This window comes from Camelus bactrianus, chromosome 35 (assembly GCF_048773025.1).
Source record: "Camelus bactrianus isolate YW-2024 breed Bactrian camel chromosome 35, ASM4877302v1, whole genome shotgun sequence".
NCBI classification, from domain to species: domain Eukaryota; kingdom Metazoa; phylum Chordata; class Mammalia; order Artiodactyla; family Camelidae; genus Camelus; species Camelus bactrianus.
The window spans coordinates 21,053,052-21,068,255 of NC_133573.1; the positions used below are offsets into that span (position 1 = coordinate 21,053,052).

The 15,204-nt window shown below is 45.1% G+C and overlaps 1 protein-coding gene across 2 annotated transcripts in view; it reads left to right on the forward strand.

Annotated features, from left to right (window-relative positions):
- PIP4K2A (phosphatidylinositol-5-phosphate 4-kinase type 2 alpha) overlaps positions 1-15,204 on the forward strand; it is a 158,934-nt gene that overhangs the window by 138,315 nt on the left and 5,415 nt on the right. For both annotated transcript variants that reach the window (XM_074358486.1, XM_074358485.1), the window contains 2 exons: positions 5,294-5,407; positions 14,029-14,272. In XM_074358486.1, coding sequence (XP_074214587.1) covers positions 5,294-5,407; positions 14,029-14,272 — 358 coding nt within the window. The remainder of the gene's footprint in view (positions 1-5,293; positions 5,408-14,028; positions 14,273-15,204) is intronic.

Genomic DNA, 15,204 nt, shown 5'->3' on the forward strand with positions numbered 1-15,204 from the left:
TAGTGTGTTTCTTAGTCCTGAGTATAGACTTCCTGAGAGACAAGCCTATAATACTTTACTTCAAAAGTAACCAAAAACTTTTCACCGAATAGTGTAGTCACAAAAAGAGAGGGAGGGAACATTTATAATGAAAACAATTTTCTTTTTACAGCTCATAGCAAATGAAATGTTCCCAAGGAGCTTCTCTCTCTCATTTTTTGGTTGTTTTCTAGCCACCGAGATTTCAGTTACTGAATTTGTGCTGTAGGTCAGCAAATTCACATTCGCTAAATTACTCACAATTATAATCCACTCACTGAGAAAAACTAAACCCATGAAAAGTCAGCTAAGAAAAAAAAATCAGCAAATTTCTATCTTTGGCCGTATATATAAAACTATTAAATTGTATTCCATATTTAATAAATATAAAATGTAGATACTTGGTTACTCTAGAAACTTACCCAACTTTTATTATTACAAAGCAGTGTTTTCTCCTCACTTGTGTTTCAGTGAGGTTTTTCTGGCCAGGGAGAGTTTTCCAGTGATCAGAGGTTTTTCTGGCCGGGAAAATTCAATCCAGGTTTGGAGAGCAGCCAGGACAGGGGTTTATGCCAATGTTGCCTTTAATGCGCCTTCTCTGGTGTCCCCTCTGTTCTCCCGTGTCTGATGCAGTGAAGTGAAATAACCTTGCACTTGTGTATGCTAGATGTGCGTGCAGTAAGGAAAGTATCTTCAAAACTTAAAGGTAATACACAGAGAAGTTGCAGGAGACATTTGTTCCTAATGGTAAACCCTGAAAACATAGGCAATTGTAAACATGGTTTAGTTTACTGATATCCCAAATTTAAAGAGCCTATTTCTTTAAAAAAAAAAAATCAAGAAGGATAAAAGATGACGGGCAAGTCTAATATATATTCTTTAGTAGGAGCACTGTGTAACAATGTTGGTCACGGTCAGAAATGGCTGATGTGAAACTAAGATGCAAACTAATACACAGCAAGTCCTCATTGCCAAGTAGTGTGTGTTTCATGTCATTTCGTTCACTTGCTAACCATATTGGAAGATATTACTGATTTCCCATAATACAGATGAGGAAACAGGTTTGGACAGATTAAGCTACTGGTTCTAAACATCCCAGCAGTTATTTAAAAAAATAAAAGGGCATACTTAAATCCAGAGCAAGACTTAAAATGTTATCAGTGATTCACTTTTCTCTACATACACACACCACGCTTGTAAGCATAACCAGCAAATAACGAGAATATTTATATGTAACTTTCCACATGACAAGCACAACCCTAAGCTTTTTAGGTAATGAACTTGTATAATTCTCATGACACTGCTGTTTGCTAATCCCCATCTAAAGATCAGGAAGCCAAGTCACAGAGAGGTTAAGTAACTTACTCAAAGTCACACAGTGGATAGTTGGAGTGGAGATACAACCCAGGCAGCCTGGATCCAGTCTGTGCTCAGAAGCTCATGATTCAGCCTGTGTCCCAAATAGAAACCTGAGCCATACTGAATCCACCCGGGGTCTGGCATCACCCAGTGGGAAAGTGCCAGGGTGAATATCACTCTGACTTTATCCAAACAACGGAAGCAGGAGAGCTGGCTTGCCGGGGGACTGGCATCACTGCTCATGCCTCGGCTGTGTTTGTACATTGTACATTTGTCACATTAGAGATGAGTGCCATCGCTAGTCTAGCCCCCGGGTAGTAGTACTTCCTGCAAAAGGGAAATAGCCTTAGACGTGGGCAGTGCCGGGCTTGGTGCCGAGTCTGCTTGCACACAGCCTCACTCCCTTTGCCAGGGCCTGGGTGCTGACGAGGGCAGGCCGGGCTGGGGAGGTGGGGTGGCAAGAGCAGGCCTTCCCACGCCTCGTCCTTGGGGTCGCCTCCCAGTAAGTCCCGAGTGAGGTGCTGCAACGCCCCCTCACACGTGGAGGCTCCCAATCTACCCAAAACTGGCCAAAACTTAATTCAGAACGAATAAAGACTTAAAATCTCTGACCACTTGAAAGGTGGCTGACCGCTGGTGGGAAGCCAGCCTCCGAGTCCACAGTTCAGAAGTTGTTTCTGACCTGATGACTTTCACTCTGATGGTTTCCTCCGCCCTCTGGCTGGCTCTGCATTGAGGGTGTGGAAGATGCCCATTAAAGAACCAGACCCAGTGACTGACGTCAAGGCTTTCAAAACTCCCATAAGAGCAAATAATCTGTTGCTGCCCACAGTTCTTTGTGCTGCTCTGCAGACATCAGCTCTGTGGGCAGTGGCATGCCAAGAGGTTATCATGTCCATTAATTCACAGCAAAATAGTTTCCCTCACTTAAAAAAAAAAAAAGGTGCATCTTTAATATAAACGCTGCTGATTATCAGACGGATATTGAAATTTTAAAGACGATAAACAGCAAGGTTTTCCTGAGGGTGTGTCATTGTCAGGTGACTTCATCTTTGTCATTTAGTTCTTAGAAAACAGTTGAGTTCTGTTTTTAAAGAAGATATTTTATATGCAGTCTCTCAACCTACAAGACCAGTTTTCTATCCATACAAGTTACTGAATGCTCACAGCAATGACAACGATGACAGGTGTCTTATTTAAGTGTGTCATGGGTTTTGGTCGAATCTCAGCTCTACCTTTAGCAGGATGACTAAGGTTCAGGCAGCCCGGGTTCCCATCTCAGCGTGGGAACTGGCTTACCAGTTCCACTTACCAGGCTGTGAGACCTTTGTTAAGTTGTATAATCTCACTAAACCCAGTTTCCATGAAAATAGTAATAGTCGTTTCGAAGAGTCAGTGAGATGATGCGCTTGGATAAGCTGATGCACCAAGAGCTTAACAGCACCTAAGGCTGCTGCCGCCACCGCCACTGGGGGCCTCTGCCTTCCTCACACACACAGACAGCCTGGAGAGGTCCAGGAACTGGCCCCTGGCAAGGCGTGGACCTAGGATTCATGTCTCCAAAACCCCGGTGCTCCTACACCTCTGCCATTGCGTGGACACCGGGGGTGGCATTTCTGGACTAGTGTTGGGTTCCCTGCTAGCAGCTGCCCTGCAAAGGTTCCGCGCAGGCTTCTTGAGCCTCTCAATAAGCCCTTAAGTCTTTTAACCAATCTGGTTGCCCTTGTTTTGAACTAGATCCAATCTAAATATGTCCCTAGCGCCTGTGAAATTCACAAGTCAGCCTAGTAATAGAGTGCAAGGTGGCCAGAGTTTTACGATGTAGGATTAGACTTTCCCCATCACCCGAGGTAATTCTGCTGGGGTGAACCTGAAATGGCATTCCTCCTCACCAGTGTGACTTGCATCACCAACACGGATCCTGTGTCATCCCACACAAGCAAGACTCCCTCGCCCCGTCTTTGCTGACATGCAGAGAATGAGCTGTGGAGCTGAGACTGATCTTCATTCTTAATGCCCCCAACCCCACACACCCCTGCCCTGTACATGTAGACAGATGTCCACACTGTCTACCTGGAGAATCACAATCCTTCCTCCATCTCCCGTGTCTGTGCAGATCTGGCTTCAGCCCTTTCTAAACCACCCCAGTTTTGTATCTGGCATGTCGTCTGACTGCCCTCTGAGTTTGTTGAACTTCAGCTCCTAGTATTTCAGTCAATGAAATTTCAGGATGTTCTCAGTTCTAAGAAGAGAACAGCTTAGGGTCTATGATTGACTAAAACAATTCACACTAGTATGCTGTCTTCACATTCAGGGTTTTCTCTCACATTACATTTTAAAATGATTAGTGACAGATTTAGGGAGTTAGTCTACCAGGCCCCTCAGTTTTTGTGAAGCACGACCTTGCCTTTCCTTAGACTCAGACTCAGCATAAAAGTATAGAACCTCCTCCCAAGAATCCTATTTATCTGTAGGTCTTACAAACTCATGCTGCCTTGTTTTCCTATCTGCTTGCTTTGGTGTCACTCTTATACAAGATTAAACTCCTTTAAAACAGAAATGTTGACCTATTGTTGCCCTTGTGTACATGACAGTCATTCAGTAACTGGCTACTGCACTGGATCTTTGGGTTTCTGAGCTTCGCTACACCTGCTTTGTAAGGATAAGTATTTTGGCAGCAGTTATATCAAATTCAAAAACATCACAAAACTGCAGATTTTCTCAAAGATGATTCCCAAAGCTAATTTAGGATTGCATAATATGCATGTGTGTGCGTGTACAGAGAGATGTGGCTAGTTTACATGTGTGTACCTCATAAAATTGGAAGGGAACGTGAGCAAGTTGAGGCATCTGGACAGTGGTTCAGTAGATCTACCCAGTGAGTTATTTTATGATCCTGAGTAAGGGGGGAGGCAGTGTGGGGACCACGGAGGAGAGTATGTTCTTTCCTTGGATCTCTTTTCCATTTAGTTCACAGTCATGGAAAGGAGGCATTCGTTAGTGTACTAAGAAAGGCAGTGTATTATGTTGGATTCCTTTCAACTGGAAGGAATCAGCAGGAGTGATTGTTTCTTATAAGGTTGCCAAAAGCAGTGGGGAGGGGTTTTGAACCCTCACAGAATGCAGTTTGCACGAAGTTAAATAGAAGCAGCCACACTGTTGCAAAGCTGTATGCCTCTGTTACCCTATATGCTGTCTACAAGCTAAAGGTTTCTTGTTTCTGTGCTTTGAGATCCATATTTTGATAGTCACCCATTACTTTGGGTTGGCCAGCTCACTACCCACTTCTTTTAAGGGTAGAACTTACATGCTTTATGGATGATGTCAAAGGAAAATGGGATCTCCTTCTTGGGGGAGTGGTGTGTGTGCAGGTAGGCTTGGAAGGGCAGATGGCTAACCACGGGCTGCCTGTTTTGATTCAGAAATTAGATTGCGGGTGGTGCTTTTCTGAGACAAGATAACAGTTATCTGTAACGTGAACACAGCAAAGGCTACCCCAAAAGTGAGTGTGTTGTAGTGGGGTAGGGGGTGGGTTGTACTAGTAAGAAAATGGAGGGTTCCTGACAAAGAATTCTAAGAATACAGAGTCTATACTTAGAAGACTTCTTGTAAGAAAGTGAATCTAAGAAAGCAGCCAGGTTCATTTTTTATGAAACCATGAAATCTGTTACAAAAACCTCGTAATATGGAGTAGTTCTGACCCTCCATTCCTAGTGGGACTGCTTCCAGTGGCCATAGCTCACTGGTGCCCCCGTGCGGCAGTAGAGCCGCCTCGCATTTTATTGCCTCAGGTAAAACCCCGGCAGGGAATAGGGCAAACAGCTTCCCCGGGTGGAAACTCAGCCTCCAAGATTGGAAGGCGTACATGTTTTTTAGATTTTACTGTCTTTCTCATTCGCTTTCTCATTTGTTTTAGGCCAAAGAACTACCAACGTTAAAGGATAATGACTTCATTAACGAGGGCCAAAAGATTTACATCGATGACAACAACAAAAAGATATTCCTGGAAAAACTGAAAAAGGACGTTGAGGTAAGAAATAATATATATAAAGGGCAGCCCCACTGTATGAACATCAACACTGTTGGGTTTTTAGGAGCTTTGAAAACCGTCCATTTAAATCTGCAACCAAGGCAAAAATGTATATTGTACATTAATCAAAAGCAGATGAACAGGTGTATCTCATACGTGATATGGTTTAAAAGAGAAGTGTGCTGATTTAGCAGCTCCCTCCTCTAAAGAACAACCAACCAACTGGTTTCTTTGGCCGGTGTCCCCACCCTTAGGTTCCCATCTTCTCTGCTGGTGGGGGGAGCCTGTGTGTGGTTCGAGTGCATTCTGACAGAGAGAGCATTTCAACAACAGATGTTTTGTAACTATTTGAATTTGGGGGTTTCTCCATCTGAACCATGTCCCAGTGTTAGTAAACACAGCGTCAGTCACTTAATGCTTAATATTTCCACCAGCCTCTCTGAAATTAGTGTCATTAGGCCCACGAAGCCAGCCTTGCACATCGTGGGAACAGCACAAAGGCAGTTGGGGACACCAGGGTCATTGGGGAGGTTGTGAGAAATAAAATACGATGGGGAAATGGGCTTTTAGACTGTAATGAAGGAGTTCTTTGTAAATATTGTTTTAAGAATTAAGATATACCTTTCTCTATCTTTTATTGTAAACTGCATCACAGTTCTCCTGATGAACATCTTTATATAATTCTAGAAATAAATTCAAGAAAATCATTTTCTTAAAATGTTAGGTGACAAGACAGTGCAGAGAGAGTTCTAATGCAGACAGTTGCGAAACTACATTTTTCTTACTTTTGTTCTTGTGTGGGTTTTCCCCCCATTTAAAATACAGTTCCCCACGTACCAGTTCAGATCTGCTACTTAGAGACTTTGTGGAAAGATTCTTTCTCATGTCATTAAAAACAATTAAAATGACTTGAGCCAGAGAATGAATGTCAGGCATTAGACTATAACCCCCATGAGGGCAGAAGCAATATTAATAATTTCCTTTTAATCTTCTAACAGCTTTCATTGCAAGACATTCATACTGACCAAGTTAGTTCATAATTACTATTTTTTTTTTTTTTTTTACATTTTAACCTACATGGTATAAATGCTTTGCTTAGAACCTATTGGTTATTTATGAAGGATAAAAGTGTCCTTTTTAAAGTTTTTCTCCAATTTCTCATTAGTAAGCATTTATTTTTCCTCAGTTGTCAGTGGTTTTTCTTAAAATGCATATTAGTTGAGTATCTCGCTTTTATTTTTGGGTCAGCTTGAGCTGACAACCGACTGCCATGGGTAGAAATACTCTGGGAGTTTTATTATTCTGCAGGTGTTTGATCCCAAGAATAATATTGTTTTAGCAATTATGGTAAATAGCCCTTAGGGTTGTTTGATCTGCCAGAAACATGGTTTGCATCTTTTTTTTTTTTTTTTTTCTGTCGGCTGTGTATCACTATGACACTTAGACTCCAGAAATAATGTAACTGAAGCTGTTCAAGCTCACGGTTGAATTACATGAGTCTCTTTGCCCTTTCATTGTCTCTAATAGTTCCTTGATTAGAGAATCTGGATAATTTTAATCCCATCCATGGCTCTCACAGCCATTTTGTTGAAGTGGAGGTGGGGCATAAAGTGTCCTTTCATTTTATAAAATTCTCAATGGTTGATTAAGTGTCTAGTTTTGAAATTCATACAGAAGCATTATTAGATTTTAAGCAGGTAATTATGGTGAAGTAGCTTGACATCTGATCTTGATAGTGAGACGAGAATATAATCTAGTTTAATTTTTCCATCAGTTCCATGCTTTCTAATATAGCTGGCTGCCCTGTTTAAGTACAATGTGTTGGGGGGGGGTGGAGTGGTGAATGCTTAAAGTAAAAGATGAGTTTATTGCAGCTCAATAAATTTTTCTAGTAAAATAGAACCTAGTGGTTTTCTACAATTGAAATCCTATCCTACTCATATGCCATGAAAAGTACTTCATTCTGATAACATCACGCATGATATGTGAGCCCTTTTCTCCAAAAGAAAATGCTCTAATAGAGACTAAAAGTGCCTTTTGCCCTCTGACCTGCTTGTCACCCGCTCTGACCATGACTGGGGAGCTGACACTGACCTCCCCTCTCACTGGCTCACACTGGTACCCAGATGTCACAAGGATGTAAAACCACACTTTACCATGGTGTCCAGGAGCTGCCCCATCACAGGCCACCTCATCCCTCACATCTTGGAAATGGGTGGGAGGGGAGGGAGAGGCGGGGGGGCGCAGGGGTGGTTGGCAGCCAGCATTTACGGAGCAGGCAGAACACAAGTCCTTCCACTGCAGTCACTAGCTCTCTTCACTCTTCTAACTCCTTGAGGGTGGGTGCCATTATCCCAGTCTATGGATGAGAAGACTCAGCCCAGAGACACCGTGTAATTTGCTCAGAGACACACAGCTAACTAAATTCAGCCTGGGATTTGAGGTCATTGGATGCTGTACGCCTCAACTGCTCTGACATATAATGCAGATTAAGTGAGAGAGCACAGCTGAGACTGTTTTCTGAGAAAGGGCTCCAAGGGAGGATTGTTAGCGCTTTTAACAAGTGATAAAATGTAACTGTTAAATAGGGCTGGTTGGAATTTTAACTCCGCGTCACTGGTGCGTTGGGAGGTGGTAATTCAGTCGAACAACTGTATTAATAAAGTGAGCAAATAAAGTGAATTCAAATGTGTTGTGAAAGAGAGTTTATAAACAGCTCTGTAGACACACAGTTTTCTAGAAGGGCTTGTTTGTGACAGGGCTCATAAGGATCTTGAGGAAGATACCAGCTCAGAGTTGGCATGATGAGGAATTAACGATGAGGGTATCAGATTAGATGGGATATTCCAAGGGAAAAAGGCTGATCAAGGACTGGCAGATAATTATTAAGTAGCTGGAAAGCAGGGGACCCCAAAGATTATAAAAATTTTAAAGCCTTCATGCTTTGAAATCTTACGTACTTAAATCAGTAGATTTGAGTTAGAAGCTTAAAGGGAAGAACAGAAAACAGCAAATACATATTAAGTTCTTCACATTAGCCGGAGGCAAACCCTTCAGGGAGCCCTGGACCTCTTTTTCTCTTTTCAGCCTCTCATCTTCAGCCCACAGTAGTTTTGTGATGCCCGAGAGGAATTTTCTCTAGCAAGAATCTCAGATTTCCTGCCACGTTTTATTTCCTTCTACTTTAGAAGAGATTTTTAATGCAGTCTTGTAAAGAGAAGAGCTCAGGAATCAAAGGACTGTCCCACCTGTTTCTCCCCTGGGCCCACCTCACCTGAACCTGCCCCCCCATATTTAAATGACATACTTGATGAAAAAAAGGGTTTTACCATCACATGGACCATTATAGTAACCACTTCCGTTGTTACTTACAGGGCACTGTTTAACACCTCCACTGCACTGTCTCTTTAATCCTTTCCACATCCCTGTGCATTTAGTGGTATGTCCCATTTTATGGCTTGAAAAACTGAGGCTCAGAGAGGTGAACTCACTGTCAACACAGAGCTAGTAACAAATAAGATTTAATTGCCCTTCTGACTCCAAAACTTTTATTTCTTAAATTTTTTTTAGATTACCTGATACTTTAATGAGTCACCCTTCCCAGCAAAAGCTATACTCAACCCCTGTGCTGGCCTGGGCCTTCATTTCTGTCCCAGGCTCACAGATTTGAAGACAGGTATGACACCCACTTGGGGCTGCAGTTGGTTTCCTTGATCTGGGGTCTGTCAGAACAACTTTTTTTTTTTTTTAACCAAGAAATGCCTTTTCCATTTCACTGATGGTTTAGTGGGTGATGCTGGGAGCTGACTTCACTTTTATTTACTGAATACAAACATTTCCTTCCTGGGAGAGGAGCCTAGGCAGTGGTCTGACCACAGATCAGAGACCCAGAAAAGGCGCTCCCGGCCGGCCATGGCTGTGAGCAGCACAGGGGCCAGGGGAAGACTTGGGTCTGGAGACCCCCCACCTCATGTGGCTGTACAGCCCTGGTTGTCACCCCTTCCCTTTGGCAAGTTTGCTTTAGGCAGCCCTTTACTTTTGTACAGAAAGCACACTTGAAAGTATTTGAACATCAAACATCTGAAAGTCAAATGGTAAACCTGCACGTTAAAGAGATTCCATTCTGCAGAGCAAAGATAGATTGTAAGTGGTCACATTTTGCTTCCAGTAGATGCTGCTTCTTGCAGTCTCAAAGGTCTTGTTGCTCTATTTGTTTTTATTTGGTTTGGGGGATTTGTTTCTTAGAGGAAGGGGTTGGGGAAAATTAGGGAGAGGTAAAGGGAACTGGGGAAGCAGCACAGGTGTTTACTTGTTCAGTAAATAGCAAGTACCTCCATCACTTACCTGGGAGTCAGGGACCCAGCGAGGGTGTCACTGAGCCAGATCCGTTCTGCCCAACGTGCTGCAAGCCCAACGCTGAGACGCCAAGGTTTTCAGCCAAGAGAGGATTTATTCGCAAGGCAGCCAAGCGAGAAGATGCGGAAAACAAATTTCAAATCTGTCTTCCCAAGGCAAGGGGCTGGAGGTACTTGCTGGATAATGAATAAACCAGCAGGCTGGTCTGAGGCATGGGGAGCGTGGGGAAGGTGATTGGAAAAAGGTTCGGGAATCGTTGTTCTGTGCAGGTGTGATTAGGCTATTGGCCTCTGCACGACCGAAGGGTGGAGTTTTCCATCCTCTGCACGGGCAGAAAGACACTCACGCATGCCGAGTTGGAAGGTCTTAACAAGCTCAGCTCAAACCAGATGCAGCTGACTCCAAGTTCCTAGAAAACAACCAGGCAGACACCTTATTTAGGCTCTGTGCCCCTTGGAGGACATGGGAGTCTCAAAACAACCTTGATTAGTGAAGGCAGGTGAGATGGACTTGACTAATCATGACTCAGTTTCAAAGGCAAAAGCAGCCAGAGCCCCTGCCCTCATGTGGCTGCTGTGTTTGGGGAAGATAGATGTTACCCAAATAGTCTAATAAAATGAATGTGTGGCTAGGCCCTAAGCCAGGTGTCCTTAGTGAAAAGCGTGCAGAGCACACACGCCCGGACAGGAATCATATCGGGCTTCTGGAGCAAGTGCCCTGCAGCTGAGACCTGAAGGTCAAGTGGAAGGTGGCTGGGACCAGCAAGAGGGCCAGAAGGCAGGCCAGAACAGGTTTCAAGGTGGCCCGAGGGGTGACAGGGCCGAACTATCCAGGTCCCATGAGGCATGTTAGAGTTTGTTACACTCTGTGGGAAATGGGACTCCACTGCAAGGTCTTAAGCATGAGCGTGACGCGGTCAGGTTCTTCCCTTCCCAGAGGACTGCAGGGGGCCAGGTTAGGGCGGCATCCAGGCTTTGCCACTTCCCAGAGAGCTTCCAAAGGCCCAGAGGAGACAGGGTGGGAGAAGGGGCCTTTTGCCTTGCCACCCCACAAGCTGAGTGGGACCTGGCCTGTGCCCACTACACACCCGTGGGTGATTCCAGTGTCTCCAGTGGTGCCCAGACCTCTGGAGGGCATCCAGGATGGGCAGCAGGGGTGAGGTGGGCAGGCACTGTGCCAGGCATGGGAGGGGTGATGGGGGAGGCGGAGGCGGCGCTGGCCCTGAGCTCAGCCCCCGGCACAGCCTCCCGGGAGCCTTGAACAACAGGTGCGGCAGAAGCGGGGCCACTGGTGAGCATCCTGCCCAGTGCATCTCTGGGCATCTCTCTTGGAATATTTCCCAGATGTCTTGTTTCCAAAACACTTGGCCCACAGGGTGCGCCCAAGGGGAAAGACCCAGTTCCACAATCAAAGCGGGGTGAGGCGTGCTGCTGGCTGACACCCTCTCGGAGACCCAGTCGTGGGAACCTTGGGAGGTTTTCCCTCTCAGAAACCATTTGATTTGTCTGACTCACTATCTCCCTATGCTAGTGCTGTGAAGAACAAGATTTGGGGAAAGCTGCCTTAACCCGTCTTCCAGAGGCTTCACAATACAGCACAAAGAGCAAGAGCTTTGAACGTAGAATCCTGAATTCACGACTTCTTAAAGCTTTGAATCCTTGGGCAGGTTGTTTTTGAATCTTTCTGAGCCTGTTAGGAGCCCCCCTCATTGGAGGCTCCTAGTGCCCACCTCGGGCCAGACCGGCTGTCTCTCTACCCTGTGGGCCCATGGGGAGAACAGGTAGCCGAGATCAGCTACCTGGCTGGGTGACTGGCTCTGTGCTGATAAAAGATTCAAGCATTTGATGGTATTAATCTCTCAAGATGGGGAAAGCCACCCACAGGAGCACGTGATGGGGGATTTGGGGGGAAGCCTCGGGGAAAAGCAGAGGCACCTTCTCTCTGGGGCTCAGAAAACTGCTCAAGACTTGCCCATCAGTACTCTGCTTTGCTTGTTTAATAGAGTAACACCTCTAATTTTCCCAGCTTTACTGATAATATAATTGACAAATTTGTACAATATTTGATGATTTGATACACGTATCTGTCGTGAAAGGATTCCCCCCCCCCCGCCTTGAGTTACTTAAGACATCCATCACCTCAAATATTTTACCAATCTCTCCCTATTTCCCCCACTGTCCAGTTCCTGGCAACCACTTTCTCCCCTCTGTTTCTATGAGTTCAATTTGTTTTCTTTTTTGAAGATTCCACGTATAAGTGATACCATGAAGTATTTGTTCTTCTGTGATTGGCTTATTTCACTTAGCGTAATGCCCTCCAGGTCCATCCATGTTGCAGAATGTATGTCAGAATTTCCTCCTTTTTTAAGGCTTAATAGTTCATTGTGTGTGTGTGTATCTCCTTTATCCATTTATCCACTGGCAGACACTTGGGTTGTGTCCTTACCTTGGCTCTTGTGAACAACGCTGCAGTGAACATGGGAGTGCAGATAGCTCTCCAAGACGGTGTTTTCATTTCCTTTGGCTGTACACCCAGAAGTGGGATTGCTGGATCGCATAGTAGTTCTATTTTTAAGTTTCTAAGGCACCTCCAGACTATTTCCGGAGTATGTGCCAGTTTACATTCCCACCAACAGTGTACGAAAGTTCCGTTTTCTCCACATCCTCACTGACGCTTGTTATTTGTCTTAGGGAGAACAGCCATTCTAACAGGCATGAGGGGGCATCTCACTGTGGCTTTGATTTGCGTTTCCCTGCTTTGCATTTCCCTAATGAGTGATGATGAGCATCTTTTCTTGTCTGTGTTGGCTGCTCAGCCCTCCTTTTTGACAAAGGATTTTCTTCTATCTATTTTTAAATATGAAGTTTCTCTTACCTGGCTTAAATTTCTAAAGATAAAGATTTGTGTAGTTTCTCTTTTCTGAGCTCAGTACAAATGGAGGAAGTTAAACCTGGCCGCAGGGGATTCTTGGTGGGAAGACAAGGAAATGGGAGCTGAGGAGGGGGTATGCAGGCAGGAGGCCTGGGCAGGTGACCACTGAAGGCTTTGGGAAACAGCTGGGGCTTGAGGTCCTCTCCTCTGTGTCTTTCAGGGAGCGTGGCTTCCCTTTCACCTCAGACGCAGACTCTGAGAAAGAACTGGTTGCAGGTCTCTGCAAGTTGATTTTATTCTACTTGCAGCCAAAACTTCAAGACCTACCTTTTCATATGCTTCCCTCTATGTAAGGAAGTTTGTTTCCTAAATCCTGTCAGGGTGGCCCAGAGGCCCCTCAGCTGCTCTGCATCACTGAGCAAGGGTAGCCCCGAGCCCTCCCAGAGGCAGGGTCACGTGCCTGCTCAGACTGGGAACCCAGGCTCAGAGCAGCAGTGGGTTACCAAGCCACTTAGCTCCAGGTGGCAGATGGGCTGCCAGTTTTGCCCTCAATAATAGCAACCACATTTAATTGATCAATTAGAATATTGTGCTTCAGGTCATGTGTGTCTGGGTGCATATACTAAAAAAGAAGAAAAGGGGAAAAAAGCATGACGTGCACAGTCAGGAAAGAACTTGGCAAACAGGAGTGGCCAAACCCACAGAGCTAGGTCTTGCCCACATTGTCATTTGGGGGCTGGAACAGGAGAGGGAGGGAGGACACATCCTGGCCTGCGCTGCCTCCTGGAGAGTGAGCCGCCTTCAGCACCTCTGCGCCCCACTTCCATCAGAAGGAAAGCACCAGCAGGGCTGAAGGACAGTGTTATTCACCAGAGTGGTGACACAGGCATTTGTTGGTTGATTGGGACACTGTTGCTTTTACTGATGTGTGATGGACAGCATAATAATCTCCACAGTGTGCCGCATTTCAGAGTGCTTTCACAAGCCGTCCTGAGACTCCCCTGGAAGCGACTTGGGAGGTCCCTGGTTTCCCCATTAGTCAGTCTTAATTGTTGGGAGAAATGTTCTCTTCCCCTCTCCTCGCCAGTCCTGCTCTCTGCTCTCTGGTGCAAGCCAACCTCGACGTGATAAATGCATCCTTCAGCATCCAGTTTCGCATTTCAGGGAAAATGATCCCAGCTCTGTGCCAGCCCAAAACGTGAGGCTGCAGTTTTGGCCAGAGAAACTGCCTGGGACAGAGGAGGTGCCTGGCTGCCTCTTGGGAAAATCCTCTTCTCTTTCCTGCCTTCTCATCACTCACAGCCTTCCCCCGTGTGCATTTTTCTGAGCTTGTTTTCTTTAAATCTGGGGTTGCGTTTAAGGCATAACTGACCGTGTCACCTCCCACCCTCCAGTTTCTTGCCCAGTTAAAGCTCATGGACTACAGCCTCCTGGTGGGAATCCACGACGTGGAGAGAGCTGAACAGGAAGAGGTGGAGTGCGAAGAGAACGACGGGGAGGAGGAGGGGGAGAGCGACGGCACCCACCCCATCGGAACCCCTCCTGACAGTCCCGGAAATACTCTCAACAGCTCACCACCCTTGGCTCCCGGCGAGTTTGATCCAAACATTGACGTTTATGGAATTAAATGCCACGAAAGTAAGCTGAATTACTATCAACTGTTTTTACAATTAGTTGGATTTTTCTGCCTTGTTATCTACCAGAAACCATCACCCCAGCTGCCCTAGGAGACTCATTCTCCAGAGTTCCAAAATAAAGTGATTTCAGGGCAAGAGTATGTTAAAGGTAACTGTAATCTCTGGCTTTGAAATGTAATGTGATGAGGTTCTTGAATTTTGTGATGCTGAAGGAACAGAATGAAACCACACAACAGAGTGGTGTGTGTATACAACACACACATGCACATGCTTGTGTCAGTGTCCATACCATATGTAAGAAATGTTCTTAAACATTCTTTTCTTTGCTACATGTGGATCTCAAGTGTCGTGAGTCTGACCTGAGCTAGGTGCACATGCGGTCCATCCCAAACCTCTCGCGGACATCCTGTAGGGCAGGCATCTCACCGCTCAGCCCTCTCCTTGGAAGTGCTGAAGCTGGCACAGGGTGGGATGAGAATCTCTGATTTGCTGCAGGCCTGTCCTCTGCTCTCCCCTGGCCACCACCACCCTCCTGCCCCCTTAAGGGGTCTGTGGCCTTCTCTAAAGTGAAATCGATCTTAGTCCTCCAAATCTGGATGACTGGATATTTGTAGGAATATTACACGCTATCTTAGCTACTTACATATGAAAAAGCCAAAATAATTTAGAGTAAAAGCAGACCTCTTACTTTTTGAGTGGTAAAATTGTGGTTCATTGTTTAAAAAAAAAAAAAAAGTCTCACGGCACAGCAGCCAGGTGAATTTGAGTTGTGTTTTTTATTTTGCTCACCGAAACTGTTCCTTCAACACAGAAAATTAGATATAGTCAAATGCTCTTTTTCTTACTGTTGATAACTGGAAAAGCATCATATTTGTGGAAATACGTAGGAAACAGTTATTGTAGAGAATTAGGAACAATGTAGAGAATTGTTTT